Raw genomic sequence first — 16,094 nt, 5'->3', positions numbered from 1 at the left:
TTTCAAGTTAGGTATTTCTTAAGTCCTTGTGTTTCTGCTTTCTGTTCTTTAGTTATTCATCATTGCAGAGGATTTAAACTCTGTTTCTGCTTTGGCAAGCACTAAATCCAGTGGGCTAGTTGAGAGTTGTGTTCCTAAAATAAAATAAACCAAATGGAGAGAGGGCTGGAGATGCACTCAGCTGCCAACATGCCATAGTTATCCAAGGGAGGAATTTCCTCAAGGACACCAGAGGAACAGCTTTTACAGCTCCTGGAGAAAGGTCCACAGTTACCCACATGCTGCTAATTATTGAATAAAACACAGAACCTCGTGTTTCTGTTTGTTTGCTGAAAACAATTCTCACCTCTTGGAGAATTATTTCACATCCATTTTATGATAAGGTGTCCTTCCAAGTAGTTTTTGTTTATTTACTTTTATTTTTAATGAAAGTTTAGGAATTGAGCTGTACGTCCTGACTTATTTCAAGATGTCAGTCCTATGCAACAAGTCTCATTTTAATACCTCTTAAGTGACTGGGAGCAAATTTTTGGTTTCTCCAAAGCAATTTGAGGATTAGAAAGATGTGCTGGCTTCATCCTGGTTTAGCTTTCAAATTGCCATGTGTCCTGTTAAGTCTGTTTATGATTTCAGTGACCCTTGCATCACTCCCATGCCACTTTACAAATTGCTGCCGAGGTGTTTATGGCCAGGTTTCTTTCCCAAATGTAAGCAATTTTTTTTTCAGGAGCCTGCCCAGAAACCATCAGCTTTTATGGTGTGGTCGCAGAAATTGTGTGTTTTTAGCAGGGCAAGGCCTCCCTGCTCCCTCAGAGTGCATGTGTGTGCCTGCAGAAGCTGTGTGTGTGTGTGCAAGGCAAGGCAGGACAGCTCCATAACTGCAGGGAGAATCAGGAGGTGACTCCGAGTCACCCACTTACTCACTGCTGGAAACCTGTGTTTTGTGGTTTTGCAGAGCAGTTTTTTAGGCCAAGGCAGGCAAAAAAAAAAAAAAAAAAAAAGACACGGGTCCCCTCCTCGTTACAAAATTTATCACTTGTGGAAAAGCAAACTTGGTGTCAGCTGGGAGATGAGGAGCTGCAGTGGGAATCCCAGCTGAGCACAGCAGGTGCTGAGCTGGCAGTTTCACAGCAGATTGTGAAATTTGATCTCACAATGGGAAATGGAGCCACTCCTTGAGGGCAATATCTGGAAACATAATGGGGAACCACCCTTCAAAGGTGATCCGGGTAATAATGGGGCTTAGAAACACTTTCTACCTGCTTTGCTTAGAAAATTATGAAAATTTTTAATGGTGTTACTGGTTTTTGCACAAGCACACTATATTTAGCTGTACCTCGACTGGTCCTGGGCTCAGACACACCCAAGGCACTAAACTGCCCAGTGCCACCACCACTGCAAGGTGGAATCATGGGATTCTCAGTGATCCTCGTGTCCTGTTTGTTCTTCTCTCTTCTCTTCTCTTCTCTTCTCTTCTCTTCTCTTCTCTTCTCTTCTCTTCTCTTCTCTTCTCTTCTCTTCTCTTCTCTTCTCTTCTCTTCTCTTCTCTTCTCTTCTCTTCTCTTCCTCTCCTCCAGATTTCCACCCCTATTTTTTCTGGAATTTGGGCGTTTTTACACCCTCTGAGTAACTTCCACTGCAGATAAATCTGGTAAATCTGTGCTCAGCCATGCTAATGAAGGTGGAACACCCAGCATTAATGCATTGGCTCCATGACACTCTCTGCTACTTGATGTCTCCCTCCTTTCTTCTTGAGATTGGCATAAAGATTGCACCTGTGCTCCTGCAGGTACTTTATGCACACCACAGCCTCTGAATAATGTAGACTAATAGAAAGGACTTCAAAGAACCATAACACAGTTTTAAAAGGGCTGGGAGGAGAGGCCAATGGGAAATGTTATAAGAATTCCACCTTTCCTGCTTAGCTAAGCAGTGATTTAGGAGGACATGTAAAGTCTACAGGAGAATTTCAAAGAAAACAAAAAGCAAACAAAAGCAGAGCACACTGCCTTGATGCTGGAGACAAAGGGAGGGAGAAGGGAGAGGCTCTCAGCAAATCATCTGCTCCAGTTTGGCATTTTTAAGACAGAGGGTGAGCAGAGTAATGAAATATTTAGAGAGATTTGGGTGTTATTTGATAGAGGTAAAAGCAAAGGGAAAGGAGAGTGGTGTAGCAGTGACCTGAGCAAGTCATTATGTGATTGAAATCTGTTACCCAGGAGCTCATTAGCAGCAGAGAATAAATGCCTTTCCTTCTGGAGCTGTGGATATTCTGCTGGATCTCTATCTCACATCAAATTAAAACTCTGTCAAAGCCACAGGAGGATTAACACCACCAGGCTGCTCTTTCCAAGACAGAGATTTCCACAACCACTGGAACCATCAGTGCTGAGGAATTAATGACCAGCAGACACCAGAATTATCTGTATCTTTGGAACTGGAAAAAAAATCTGCAGCAAGTCAGTGAATTTTGGACATTTTATGAACCAAAATTACACTGCATGCTGCCCCCTCATCTCCTAATAATTAGGATAGAGAAAGAAAAAAGAAAGATTTTGAGGAGAACATTCTGTTTTACAGTGAAATTCCCTCATTTTCCCTCTCATGGAACCAGTGTGGAGATCCCACCAGAGTGGGATTTCAGAAATGCACTTTGTGCACAATTGAAGCAGGAAACAACAGAACAAAGGTTTCAGAGCAAACTTCAGGGGCACACATTGAGCAACTGCTCTGCCCAAACCCAACCTCATTTATGGCACCAAGAGATGGTTTTGGCAAAGTGCTTCTGGACATTTTTCAGTTTGGTCATTAGGAATTTATCTGCTACTAAAAGTCAGCTCCAGCAGAATAGGGATGAGATATGGAACAGGATTACATAATAGGCTTTTACAAAGGAAAATCTTGGGCTGCACAGTCCAAGAAAATTTGACTCAGTAATAACAACAACATAATTGCTACTTTAAAGATAAGAGAAAATCAGCTATGCTGATTTCTCTGATTATTTAAAGATATTGCAAGTGAGAACATGGTCAAGCAGTTGATACCTGGAAGACAGAAGCAGTGATTTATAATTAAAATAAAACAAAAAAACCCTCTAGAACACAGGGGTACGTTAAAAAAACCCTTTAATTCAGTCATACATATTTTAGGACACAGGGAGTCTCTCTCTTTCAAGGAAATGCCTTACCATGAACTTGCAGGCTGTAATCTGACATAAATAACACGGGGGAGGATGTTCTGGGAGAAAATTCATCTTTTACATTCCTAACAAGGGGACTGCAAATAAATACATTTCAAAATAGGAGGGGCTGACAGTGCTTTTTCTGTGATCACACAACACACAGCTTGCTGTCAGTGCCCACAGAGTATAAAACACCTTGAACATTTACACATATACAGGTGGAGAGCTGTGCACAAAATCAGGAGCTCAGAGTCTCTCTCTCCTTCCTTTTCTCTATTCACACCTCTCTCTTTTTTTCTTGCTGCAGATTTCAGACTTACTGGAAAAGCACTGGGGGCAAACACCCCTGCAGAGGCAGAAAACCTAAAGGTGGGAGGGCTGGAAAGCCAAAAACCACCTCAATCCTCCTGCTGGGGTGACAGAACCCAACAGCAACCAGGCAATTTCACTGCTGGTACCATTGGGAGGGTTTTGCTTGTCCTTTTGCACAGAACAGGCTTTTCTCTGAAGCTCTGTGGGTGAGAGCCCTGCTCTCCTTGCAGCTCTGGCAGGAGCAGTCCTGGCCCTGTCCCCTGCCCAGGTCACAGGCAGGTCCCTGTCCTGTTGGCCCACGAGGGGAAGGTCTGCAGCTGGAACAAGGATGAAGCCCAGGTGTTGATGGCCAGGGTGATGGTCAGAACTCCCAGAATGTTGAGTACAAACCCAGCTTTGGCCTAGAATTGGAAAAGAGAAGGGTTGTTAGCAGCCCTGAGCATTTTTTTTCCTTCCTTGATGGTTAGGATGGTTTGCATGGTTTGATTTTGTCTTTGGTGGTCTTTTTCACACCTCCACCAAATTATGTTTAAGTTGGTTTTCTTCACAAATATAATTTGTATAAAGGGAAAGGTTTCCATTGGATAAAACTCTTAAAACTAGAAGTCCCAAAATCCTTTTAATCCACTTCTCTTCTGACCTGGTATTTCTCTCTAATGTTACTTTGGGTTTCTCCTTGGATCAATTATAAGTTAGGGAAGTTATCAAGAGACATGGCACTGCTGTCCCTGCATCTTTAGTGACTTCTGGAGGCATCAGGGCACCCAGTGAGCCGTGCCAGGCTGTTCCCTGTCCCTGCAGAAGGACTGCCCAGGTGACAGGGCCCTTGGACACCCTCATGCTCTACATTTGGGTTTTTCCAAGCAGCTAGGCATTGACAGCTCTTATTACAAAATCTTCAAGAGGTCCTGGGTGTTCTTTAAAGGCTCATTAGCACCTTTCTAAGATTCTCAGAGCATATTAAAGACAGTGTGACCCTTTATTAATGCACACACATCTTCTTTCCACTTGACATAAGCCGGGCACACTGACTTTTCCAACTCTCCAGGAAGAACCAGAATTAGGAAAAGATCGAACCTAGGGGTGAAAATTCTGGGAAAAAAGTGTTTGTTTGTTTGTTTGTTTTTTCTCACCATATCAATAACCCTGAGCTGTCCATAGGAGAAGACAATGGCATTGGGAGGAGTTGCCACGGGGAGCATGAAGGCCAGAGATGCAGAGAGTGTGCAGGGCAGCATGACATAGAGAGGGTTGAGGCAAATTGCTTCAGCCTGTGCACAAAAAGAGAGCAGAGATGATGGCTTTGACACCCAGAAATGCACAGAAATCTGGTTGTATTTGTCCATGTCAGAAGGCTCATTCTTCCCCAAACACTGCAGCCACTCATATTTTGCTGCTGCTTCAGACACTTCCAGCATATTTACGCAGCAAATGCAAGAATTGATTTTGTGGTCAGGGCTTTGTATAAATGGATAAATAATGCTTATATTCAGCTCTAGACCCTGGCTTTGAATTGGTTAAGAACAAAATTAAAGTACCAGGGGGGGCAGGTGAAGCTCTGGAGGTGAGAGCTTTGGTTTAGGGGCTGGCTGGAGTCTGTGGCCTATGCAAAAAGATTTTGGAGGAGCTCATTCCAGTTTCTGTCTGGAACCAGCTTTTCAGTTTGCAGAACTCTGTCTGCCCCAGCAGCAGGAATCTCCTGTGGAAATGCAGAAGTCTGAATTAGGTCATGCTACCACCTTCAGAGACTTCTGCAAGGCCTTGGTGGGGGTGAAATACAGTCATGGAATGTTGCAGGCAAGGAAATGCTGCTGCTGCTGTCTCCGTGCAGAGCAAATTGGAAAAAACAAGTACAGCTGGCAGTGACCTCATGTTTAGGCCAGAAGGCAAAGTCTTCATATGCCAGTGAATTGAATCCCTTTGCTTTTCCCCAGCAATGGTTTCATAAAGGTTGAACACACACATAGGTGTGTGTGTGTTCCTATGTGCACACGCAGATTTTTGTTTCAGGTCTGGTACCCCTGATGGGATACAGGAACCACTGCTTGGCTTTGCCAGTAAAATTGATCACTTTAATTTTGGCAACTGAGGAGCTGAAAGCTGTCCTTACAAGAGTATTTTGACATGCTGGGACTCACCATAGAAGCCAAAATGGGCAGGAAGAGGGTGGTGGTGGCCACGTTGCTGGTGCACTCGGTGAAGGTGGCGATGAGGAGGCACAGGAGGAAGGCAATGGCTGGGTGAGGGATGCTCTGCAGAGGGGTCAGCTTGGTGCCCAGCCATGCAGACAGACCAGATTCCTGCAGCAGAGCAGAGAGGGATGCCAGGTTGGAGAGGGGAGAACAACATCAGTGTTCTGGGGCAGTTCTCATGCCTGTTCAGCCCTCCCTTCTCAGAGCAGTTCTCATGCAAACTGCAGGAAAACACAGCCAGTGCTCACAGACAGGATTGTCCAGTCAGGTAAACAAAAATACCCCAACATTATTTCCCACCCAAGGAACTGGAAAGTAGGAGATCCTGCATTTATATTGCATTATTGACAGCAAATAATTATTTCTCTGTTCAGATCATTACTTGTACATGATCAATATTTGAGGTGTTTTTTTATATATAATCAAAGATATTTGAATTAATTTCCTAAAATATTTTAATATAAATCTTATCAGATGCTGTAGTGATTTAATGTCATTTCATCACATTGTCTGAGATCTTGATAACTGCCTGAATCTTTTCACACCCTTCATCCTTGTTAGTCACTGGGAAGTAGCAGCATCCTCCCTGTCATTCTGGGCTTTCTGCAGCAGCTTTTATGTATTTGCTTAATTATTCTAGGATAAATTAAAGTGATTTCCCAAATATTTCTTTTTCCAAACATGTACTTTTCCATTTTAGTGTTGCTCTTTGAATTCCAAACTAGTATTTCTAGGCACTTGAAGCCTTTTAGAATTTCTTTATTGCCTATAGATTTAATAAATGGATTGTCTGTTCCATCACTTAAATCATTACTGAAAAATAATGTGTGGCATGGGACCTGAAGTTTCTCTAGCAAGCTCTACATTTCTCTCCTAATACTTGAATTTAAATCCTATTTCCATAACTCCTTGGTTTGAAATACTTTGGAGACCCCTCCTGGGTGAATCATCTCATTGTGCTGGCTGCATCAATTACATTTTATTTAAAAGAACCTTTAACATGTTGGGGGCAGTTTCTTAATCAGCCAATTTTCTAGAAACACAGTTAATGGTGCTGCCCTGCTTGGCACGGGGAGCAAGCAGGGTGTGATGCCAGCACTCCAAGGCTGGTCCCAGTGCCAGGAGCTGGGTGAAAGGAGCGTTTGATGCTCCCGGTGTGCCCTCTGGTGTCCTGGGAGAGCAAGAAGAGCAAGGTGGAGAAGGAGCCAGCCAGGAAAACACAGATCACAGGTGAGCTGAGGGATGTTACCTCACTGCCTTTGGCCAAGGCAAAGCCCCCTCCCAGCAGGAACACGATGTTCCAGGGCATCTTCTCCTGCACCACCTTCCAGTCCAGCAGGGGTGGAGGGGCACGGAACTTTGCCCTGCCCCCTGGAACCCAAAAAGAGATTTTGTGAAGCCACAAAAATCCCCAAAGAAAGGGAGAACTTCTTGGTGGGAGGTGAGTTTGGTCTGAACTTCAGGAATCCCTTCTGTCAGCAAACTCTGGAATTATCTCCCGAAGCAAACGCTGGGAGCACCAGCAACAATGGTTTTAAAAACTTGACTTGTAAATGAATGATCTGTAGCTGCTCCAAGAAGCTCAGTAGGTGGCAGGGAAGGGTGAGTTAAAGGTGTGGCAGGAGCTCTGTGTGTTTCTGTTAAGTTGTGTGCTCCCTCCTGAAGATTCCAGCTTGGAATCCTTTACAAATGGGAATAACAGGGCCAGGAACACTGCTGGGATAAGAGTTTCCTGATTAGTTGATGAGAAACTGATTAGTTGATGAGTTCCTGATTAGTTGATGAATTTCCTAATAAAATGATGAGAAACAGAATTTTATGCAAGATGTGCTTTGCCAAACCTAAAGCACACAGCTGGAAGAGCACTTTGAAGTGTTACTTGATATTTGAAGTTTCCTTTGTAAACCCAAAACGTAAACATTTCCCACACACCTATTCAGACAGCAGATTCGTGGTGCTTCAGTGACTCACCCGTTTGCCCTTGCTCTCTGTCCTGGTTGGAAAAGCCAGAAGGGAGGATGAAGAGCAATATTGAGATGAAGAGGGCGACTGTAGCATCAGTGACATAGCTGCAGGAGAGCAGGCAGGAATTTATTCAGCTGTGATTTCAGCTGGGTAAAATCCAGCCTGTTCCATTTTTATTCCGAGTGAGGAGGGGAAGGGGCACTACCTGGTATTATCTTTGTTGAAGAGAACTGTTGCCCAGCCTGGGATGAACCCAGGTTCTCTTGTAAACCACAACACCACCAGGAGAACAAAGAGGATTGAAACTTCTATTTCTGCAAAGCTCATTTTGCCCAGTTTCTTGCTCTCTTCCTTGATGATTTCATAGGCCTGTTTCTCCTTAGCCTTGGCAGCAGGACTGGCACCACAACCAAAGTTCTTCTTGAAACTAGAAGAAAATGGATGAGAAATGTCTGAGAAATTTGCCAGCTATCCAGAGAGTTAAAAATCCAAATTTTATACTCAATCATAATGTCTTTATATGTATTTATATATGAATATTGAAATTAAATATATTATAATTTGCAGCCATGGTGAGTAGGAGCTGCATGTCTTGACAAGATGATCAGAAAGACAAGATGATCTTGTCCCTAAAAGCTCATTACTTTAATGTAAAGAAGTGAGATATATGGGCATGTGAGGAAAAAAAATACAGAATCACAGGATGGTTTGTGTTAGAAGAGACTCTAAATTCCATTTCATTCCAATGAATGGGCAGGCAACCTTCCACTAGACCAGGACAATGTTAATGTGACTGGCAAGGCTGTTTGATCAGCTTACTAGGAAGTAAAGAGCTGCCAAGCTTTTTAAAATGACAGGAAATGAGAATTTTAAAGGAGGAGTTTGACGGTGAAAAAGCATTTCAGGTGTTACAGCACTCTTTCCTATAAAATGAGGGAAGTTGGGATAACACAAACATGAAAAGCTGAATATTAAACAGGCAGGAAATGCAGGCTGGTTGTGTGGGGTGATGTGCTCCAGAACCAGCCCAGAACTAATCCTCTAGGTCTGAAGCAACCCTGGTCACAAAGGCATTTACAGCTCTCTGTAGAAATCAATTTCCTGCTTTGGAGCACAGCAATCTCCTAGGACATGACAGCAATGCTGCAGAACAGGTCATTCATGTGCACTCACAGCTCCCTGTTTTCATCTACAGGGTACATTTAGCTGGGATTTAATCAGATTCCTTAAAAGAAAACTTGCAGAATTTTAACAGGCACCGAGTGCTGTTCTGGTCTCTGTTGTGTGTCAGGACTTCACCACCTTCTGAGTGATTTTTCTCATCAATAAAGGGGTCACTGGTGTTGGACAAGTGCTGATCAAAGCCTCCCCAGGTGCATGGCAGGGGCTCAGGGTACTCACTTGAAGCCCAAGTACAGGATCTGCAGCCAAATCCAGGCCAAAATCAGCAGCACCAACATGGTGGGGAAGGCGAAGGAGAACCAGGAGGCAAAGTTGATGATACCACCATTGTCTGGATAGATGCTGGAAAATGCAGGTGGCTGTTAGCATCCAAAATTCCACACTCTCTTCTGAACTTCATTAATGGGCCAGAAAAGGGGAGGTTCTGTAGGGCCCATTAGGGAAGAGAAGCTCACATCCCAGGAAAGGGACCAAAGTGACATTTTCCTTCTCTGTGCTGCCTGGGAGTCAGCTGGAGCAGAATGCTGCAGTTTGGAGGGTGTTTAATCCCAGACTTACTCATTAACTTGTCCTTGCAGCACCAGATTTGGGGTTGTCCCAGTCAGAGTGGCAATCCCTCCAATGCTGGATGAGTAACAAATACACAGGGACATTCCCTTGGACAGCTTCAAGTGTTTCTTCTCAAGCTCTTCATTTCTCTTTCTCTCTTCCTCAACTACCAGGACATGAGAATTACCTAGATCCCAAGGAACAGAAGAGCTGCAGGAGCTATGTTGGACAGCAAAAGGCCTCGGGCCTGCAGAATTTAATATTTCAAGGCTAGGACACAATGGATTCAAAGCTGAAGGAACCAAAGTTCCTCCTTTTAAGGCTGGCATTGTTAATTTGTTGATCCTCTGCCCATTTTCACTGGTTGTCTTGGCACAGAGCAGTTTTTCAGAGGGGAATTTGAAATGTGTGCTAAAGTTTGACACTTCCTTGTGAATGAGGGCAATGTCTGAACTGCACATGGAGGAGAGTGAGGCAAGAATTCAGGGAATTGTAACAGAGTTGGAGGAGCTGGGCTAAAAGGAACTTTTTCTGCACCAGCACCTGTCTGCTGGCACTGAGATTTATGCTCAGAAACTCTGGAATCACCTCAAAAATGGGGAGAGGGCAAGACAGCTGGTAAAGAGATATTGTTGCTTGATTGTGTACCTTTGGATTAGAAGGATCTTTTTAATCCCTAACCTTCCATCTGGAAATAGGCCAGAAATTTTGCCTTGGGAATCCCCTATGATATGATAAGTTACACAGTAGATAATAATTGAACAAACATAAATATGCAGGGAAATAGCAAGCCTGATATAAAGTCTTCCCCTAGTCTAGAATTTTAAATTTTTGTCAGTTTGTTGAGTAGTTATAACCATTTTATATTTTTGATTTAACTCCAGCCTATCCATAATAATAATAACAATAATAAAAATTGTGGTTTTGTCTGGTTCATGGAAGAGCCTCATCAGGGCCGTGTGGTGCAGTCAGGATGCTTTGGGGACAGTTTTCTTTCAGGATTTACTAGGAACTGCTACGACAGAAGAAAGGCCATCCTCCATCACTCTGAAGAAAAAAACACCCCCAACCCATTCACCTTTTTCCTCTGGCTCTTTCAAGCTGTCAGGTGACTTTTCCTGCAGCTCAAAGGCTTTGTTGGTGTGTTCAGACACTTGGTCAGTGGTGCCAGACTCTGCTTCTGACTTGTGCAGCTGCTCCATCACGGCCTGCGCAATGGGGACCATCATGGCAGTGGTGGCTGTGTTGCTGATCCACATGGACAGGAAAGCTGTCACCACCATGAAACCCATCAGGAGTCTGCAATGAGAAGGTTTGGAAAAGCTGGATCAGAACCCAGCCCTGCAGTGCTCTTTATTTTTATTTGAAAGAGTCAGCTGCAAATGCTGGGTTTGGAGAATGCTCAGCAATCCCCACCCAGCATTTCCTCCTGCCCTGGTTTGCTTTGTGAGCGACCCACTTGAGATTTAACATCAATTTCTCTTTTCCAACCAATTTTTTGACATTCTTATGGCTAAGGAAGTGGAAGATGGTAGGTTGGAGCAAGCAGTTTATCCAGTCAGATCCTGCTTATCCCACATCATTCTCAGGAAGACATTTCTCATAACACGTGTCAATGCATTATAATAGATTTTGAAGAGGGATTGCGAGCTGAATTTGATCCCAAATGGCAATCAGTTTAAGCCATAAGGAAGATGATCTCTTTTTTTCCCTCTTGTTATTTTATCCCACCTCTATTATTTAAGATTCTCTTCTGACTCATCTAAAATTCTAATCCTCGTTTCAGTATTACTCTGTTATTTGTCTCAAAATTATTCTTTAGATGAGATGTAGATTATATATGAGATGAAAAGGGGTTTATCTTGTATGCATTTTTATTCTATTGCTTCGTAATTTCCTTCAGTATTCCCTCTTCTTATGAGCTGAAACTGATTAAACAGGGCGGTGTAGCCTGTGCATCGCTTAAAGTTCTAGTCTGGAAAGCATTTGTTGTTTTCCAAACAAGCATCCTCATATTTTCTCTTCTCTGTGCAATCAGCAGCAGGCAGAGAGTCCATGTTCTCTGTGTTCCAGCTGTGGTTCTTCCTGACTGTCCAAAGCTGTGCTCCTGGCCCAGCCTGGCAGCACCCTTCTCTTTCCAGCATTGACTCCCTTGTTGCTATTTCTCCACCTAAAAGCCTTTTGGAATTAAAATAAAATAAAATAAAATAAAATAAAATAAAATAAAATAAAATAAAATAAAATAAAATAAAATAAAATAAAATAAAATAAAATAAAATAAAATAAAATAAAATAAAATAAAGACACACCAGGTGTGTAACACCTCGACATTTGCAAGGCTTGCTCAGGCCCTAACTCACTTGGGCTGCAGGAAAGCGTTTGCAGGGAAAGATTTGCAGATTCCCATCAGAGATGGGGTCTAATGCCATAAAATCCTTCATCCCACACCATTTCCACCCCTGTCACTCACAGGGCTGGCCTGACACCAGTGATCAGCAGGACCCTCAGAGCCACTCGCTTGTGCAGGTTCCAGGTCTCGATGGCAATGGCCATCACCAGGCCCCCCAAAAAGAGCATGTTGGTGTCCTTCAGGTACTCCTGACACACCTGTGAGGTGGGAGAGGGGAGAGGGAAGAGTCACAAGAGAGTAGGACATTTTCTGAGGGAGTTTATTCCAAAGGCATTAGCAGGGAGTAACTCTGGGGTGCATCTGAATGGGGAATTTGCTTTGATTTCAGATTAGCAGCTCCACCCAGAGCTCACTCTGGGCTCATGCATGTTCTAGTCCATGGAGAAGACAGAGAATAATAAGAATAAAGTTAAAATATAATAATACTATCAATAACATAACTATAATGGTGGTCATCATGTAATCCTGGGGAACAATCCCAGAATAAAAGCAGCTGACTGATTAATACATGGAACAAGATCTCTTACTGTGGTTGAATCCATGATATTCATTAGTGGGAACAGCAGGACGGGCAGGAGAGCTGTGACAGCCAAAGGCAGAGCTTCTGTGCACCAGAAAAGTGCCATCAGTATGATCACATAGCCACACAGTGCCTCCTGCCAGGGAAGGGGACAGAAATAAGAACATGCTGAACATTGAACCTGGGACTTCATTCAAAGCCAAGGCCTCTTAATTACATTCACTGCCTGATAAAGGGATTAGATAAAAGGTTATTTCCTGTGCTTCTCTCCCATCTAGCCTCTGACCTCTGCAGATCCTAATCAAATGTCAAACTGTGCAGCAATCTCATCAGAACTCTGAGGAGCAGATGAGACCTTCAGCGAGGGCAAAAATAGCACCAGGGCAAAAGAAGCGTGGGTGACTTTGGACTTTAATGATAAGGGATTGGCAATCACTGAATAGGCTTCTTGATTGTGCTGATGGTGTTATATTCTGATATTCTGGTTGTGCTGATGGTGTTATATTCTGTATTTATGTCCTTGAGTTGTAGAATCAGTTGCTGATCCAGTCAAGGCTTCTCCATCTGTTTTCACACCAGCTTCAGGTCATGGCCCAGGTGAACCACAGCTAATTTCAACAGCTTGGACTCCTTGTACTGTAAATACTTTTATAACTTTTCACTGGATTTTTAGTTTAGTAGAGACTTTGAAAGGCTTACTGGCAGACTGGTCACAGATCATTTCAGCTTCCACTGACTTTATCTTTTTTGTTTGAGGAAAGTGAGATTCCCTATTTCATGTCACTCTCTTTCCAAGGAAACCTTGGTTTACTTCTGCTTTGGACAACCACTCCAAATTTCATGTAAAAATGATTCCGACAGTCCCTCTACACTGAAAAGATTCAAAATTACTTGTCACAACAGTGGCATTTGGTTAGGCTGGGAAAGAATGTCAGAGGAGGTTTTGGTGTCTTCTGTGTTTTGGAACTTGCACAATTGTGGGAGACCCCAAAGCCAAAGGAAGAAAACCATGGATGTGTGGTCTTGGATAAAGAATGTCCACTAAAATATACTGCTCAGTATGAATGAAATTGTAGTGATGCTTTTGGAGGTTGGATATACAGAGGATTAAAGCAAGGAGCTGGAATAATGGGTGGCAGGATTGAATTTGAGACTCTTGGGAACATGCTCAGGAATTCTGAACGTGGTGTGGAGGTTACAGAGCTGTGAAGAGAAAGGATGAGCAGGGAGCTGAGCAGTCTGGAGGAAAGAAGAAGACAGCAATCTAGGTGTGAATTGTCAAAGCAGCCAGGCTGAAGAAGTAAGTCTGAGAGATTCCCCAAGATACTAAAATGTTCCTTTTTGAGCCTTATTTTTGAACGAGAGCATTAAGAACCTCAATTATTCATTCCAGTGATCACTGAGATCAATTTGCCCTTTTGACAATCCTTTTTCTCCATTTTTGTTATTAAAAGACACAGATAGGTGCCTTTTGAGAGACCCTGGTAGAGCTTTGGGATGTATCTCATAGGCACAGTGCCATTGTCTCCCATCCTGCTGTGAACAGGCTCTCAGTCAAAGCTGGGAAAAGGCATTTCCCAAAGTGAGCCACCCTGTAAGGACTTCTTCTGCCTGAAAGCAAGACTTTTAGCATTGTTTGCCCTCAATTATAATAGCTCAGTGTCCAGTGCTATGTCATCTTAGGGCAGGTTAATAGATGAACAGAATAGAAAAAATGTGAAATTCCACCCTGTAGCTGCTGGCTCACACCACCAGCTTTTCCTGCTCAGCAGTGGCACAGTGCACAATTTAACCCCAAAAAACCCTTCTCAAAGGTTTCCTTAAGTGGCAAAGGGAAAGATCCTGGACGTTTTCTATTTTTGTCTTGTTGCTGACTGCATAGAAACCAGAGAGAGTCATTTTCAAAGAGCAACTGAACCAAGACTGCCAAATCACTCCACAGGTAGCTCCAAGGACTCACTGTATGTAACAATGCCTCCAGTAAGTGAGTTTGAACTCACGGCCTCAGGGCAAAAAAAAAAAAAAAAAGAAAAAAAATCACTCTCTGTCTCCTTAGAACTTAGAACTTTCCTGATCCTGATCTCTTTCCACTTCAGTGATTCCTTTGCCTACTGGACGTTAACTAGCAAAAAAAGGTACTTCTTATTTTTCTTGGTTTTTGGTTGGGTTTTTTTTTTGGTTTTTTGTTCGTTTTTTTTTTACTTCCTGGTGAGCTTTTAAGTAATAATTTAAACTATTTTATTTACCTAGTGAGGGAATGAGAGCTGACCAGCTGTCACACTCAGAGCTGAGTTAGGGAGGGAAGGGTTAGAGAAGTAGAGAATGGAACTTGGAGAAGGAGCCTTAACTGGGAATCAGCAGGGATTGGGAGGCAGAGACCAGAGGGAAGAGGTAGGATTTGTTGTCCAAAGAGAAGTGACAGGAAGGGCAGTTTGGGATGAGCTATTTCGTGGTGCTGGGGTTGTAATAAGAGACCAGAGATCAGATCTTTCTGCATGAAGAGATTGGGAGTGCAAAAAAGAGTGGAGAAGCAGCAGAAGACTGGGAGTCTGTCAGCTCCCAGCTCTCTCTTTAAATGATCAATACCCCAGAAATACCAGCCCAGGTACTGCAGGTCCTGAGTCAAATTTCCTGAAGGAATCCTAAGCCAGGTCTGCCAGAACTTGGTGTTTTAAATTTAAAATCCTTGTTTGGGAGGATTCTTACAGAAATAAGTTAAACTGAAATCCATGTTATTTTCCCTTATGTATCAGAATGCCTTGTCTGTCTAAAAATGCCTCTTCTAAGCAGCAGTGATAACAAGGAAAAAAAATAAAAGAAGATATGGACTGAACACTGTTAGAAAATGAAAAGGGGGGTTAAAATTGAGCTTTAGGTCCACAGGAATATCTTCAGCATAGAAAGTCCTCATAGAAAGTCCTTCTCTAAATCAGCCAGATACAAAGCAAGAGTCCCAAAATCTCTCTCGGGTCACTGAGTGTTCCTCTAGAAGATGCAATCACAGATGTAGCTCCTCATCCATCTATGCCCCACTGCTGTTTTATTGCCCCAATATACTCAGGAAAAAAAAAAAAGAAAAGAAAAGAGATCTCCAAGCAGCAGATGCAGGTGCTCCGAGAAAGAACCTCTTCCCCCTCGAAAAGAGCAGCTCTGAGACGTGGAGGCTTTGAAACGGAATTTTAAAAATTCCTTACCTTGGTGGGCAGAACCAGGGGCAGAGGGAGGAACACCAGGGGTACCAGGACGATGATGAGGTATTTCCTGCAGGCCAGCACTGCCTGCCAGGAGAAAGCCATGGTGCTGGAGCTGGCCCAGTGCTGAAGGGCCTGGAATCTGCTCTCGGAGCCTATATAAACACCAGGGAATATTAACCATTGACCTCGGGAGATTGGGTGTTGTTTTTGGAACTGTAATCGGAGAAAGAAGGAAGCGAACAAAGAAGGGAGGAGACAGTAGAAGAGTGTCAGAGCAGGAACTTTCTGAAGAGAATCTTGCAGAAAGGTGATAAATCTGGCAGAGAATTAATTCCTTGGGGAGCAAGCAGGTTTTTGAAAGCATGACCTACACTTTTAAAAGCATAATATTAATGATTTGCTCTTTAATAATGCCCTTTTTGAATAGGTGCTGTTATTCCTCCTGTTAAAAAAAGAAACTGCTCCCTCCAAAACAGGTTGAAAAATAATTTCAGTTTTGAAAAAATATGGGAAACACTGAAAATGGCATCTGTAATGCTCAAATACAGGGATTAGAGACACCAGTGTAAAATAAATAAATAAATAAATA

General features: G+C 43.0%; 1 protein-coding gene across 1 annotated transcript; it reads right to left on the bottom strand.

Annotated features, from left to right (window-relative positions):
• Window positions 1-3,762: 3,762 nt before the first annotated feature.
• Window positions 3,763-15,607, bottom strand: SLC13A2 (solute carrier family 13 member 2). The gene is made up of 12 exons (XM_066563475.1): window positions 15,506-15,607; window positions 12,319-12,447; window positions 11,852-11,988; window positions 10,460-10,680; window positions 9,391-9,568; window positions 9,052-9,174; window positions 7,856-8,077; window positions 7,657-7,754; window positions 6,935-7,056; window positions 5,632-5,793; window positions 4,627-4,764; window positions 3,763-3,894 (listed from the first exon to the last, which is right to left on the bottom strand). Exons 1-12 carry the CDS (start codon window positions 15,605-15,607, stop codon window positions 3,763-3,765), a joined length of 1,764 nt encoding a protein of 587 aa, XP_066419572.1.
• Window positions 15,608-16,094: the final 487 nt, after the last annotated feature.

This window comes from Molothrus aeneus, chromosome 20 (genome assembly GCF_037042795.1).
Source record: "Molothrus aeneus isolate 106 chromosome 20, BPBGC_Maene_1.0, whole genome shotgun sequence".
NCBI lineage: Eukaryota > Metazoa > Chordata > Aves > Passeriformes > Icteridae > Molothrus > Molothrus aeneus.
The sequence above is the reverse complement of the archived record's forward strand: the minus strand, read 5'-3'. Positions and strand labels throughout refer to the sequence as shown.

Bases quoted from the DNA above. Each gene is read 5' to 3' on its own strand.
- SLC13A2 (XM_066563475.1), bottom strand. From the start codon at position 15,607: ATGGCTTTCTCCTGGCAGGCAGTGCTGGCCTGCAGGAAATACCTCATC. The intron at 5,794-6,934 runs GTAACATCCCTC...GCTCTGCTGCAG, and splicing joins CCTTGGCCAAAGGCAGTGAG to GAATCTGGTCTGTCTGCATG. The intron at 4,765-5,631 runs GTGAGTCCCAGC...TTTTGTGCACAG, and splicing joins TGCCCATTTTGGCTTCTATG to GCTGAAGCAATTTGCCTCAA.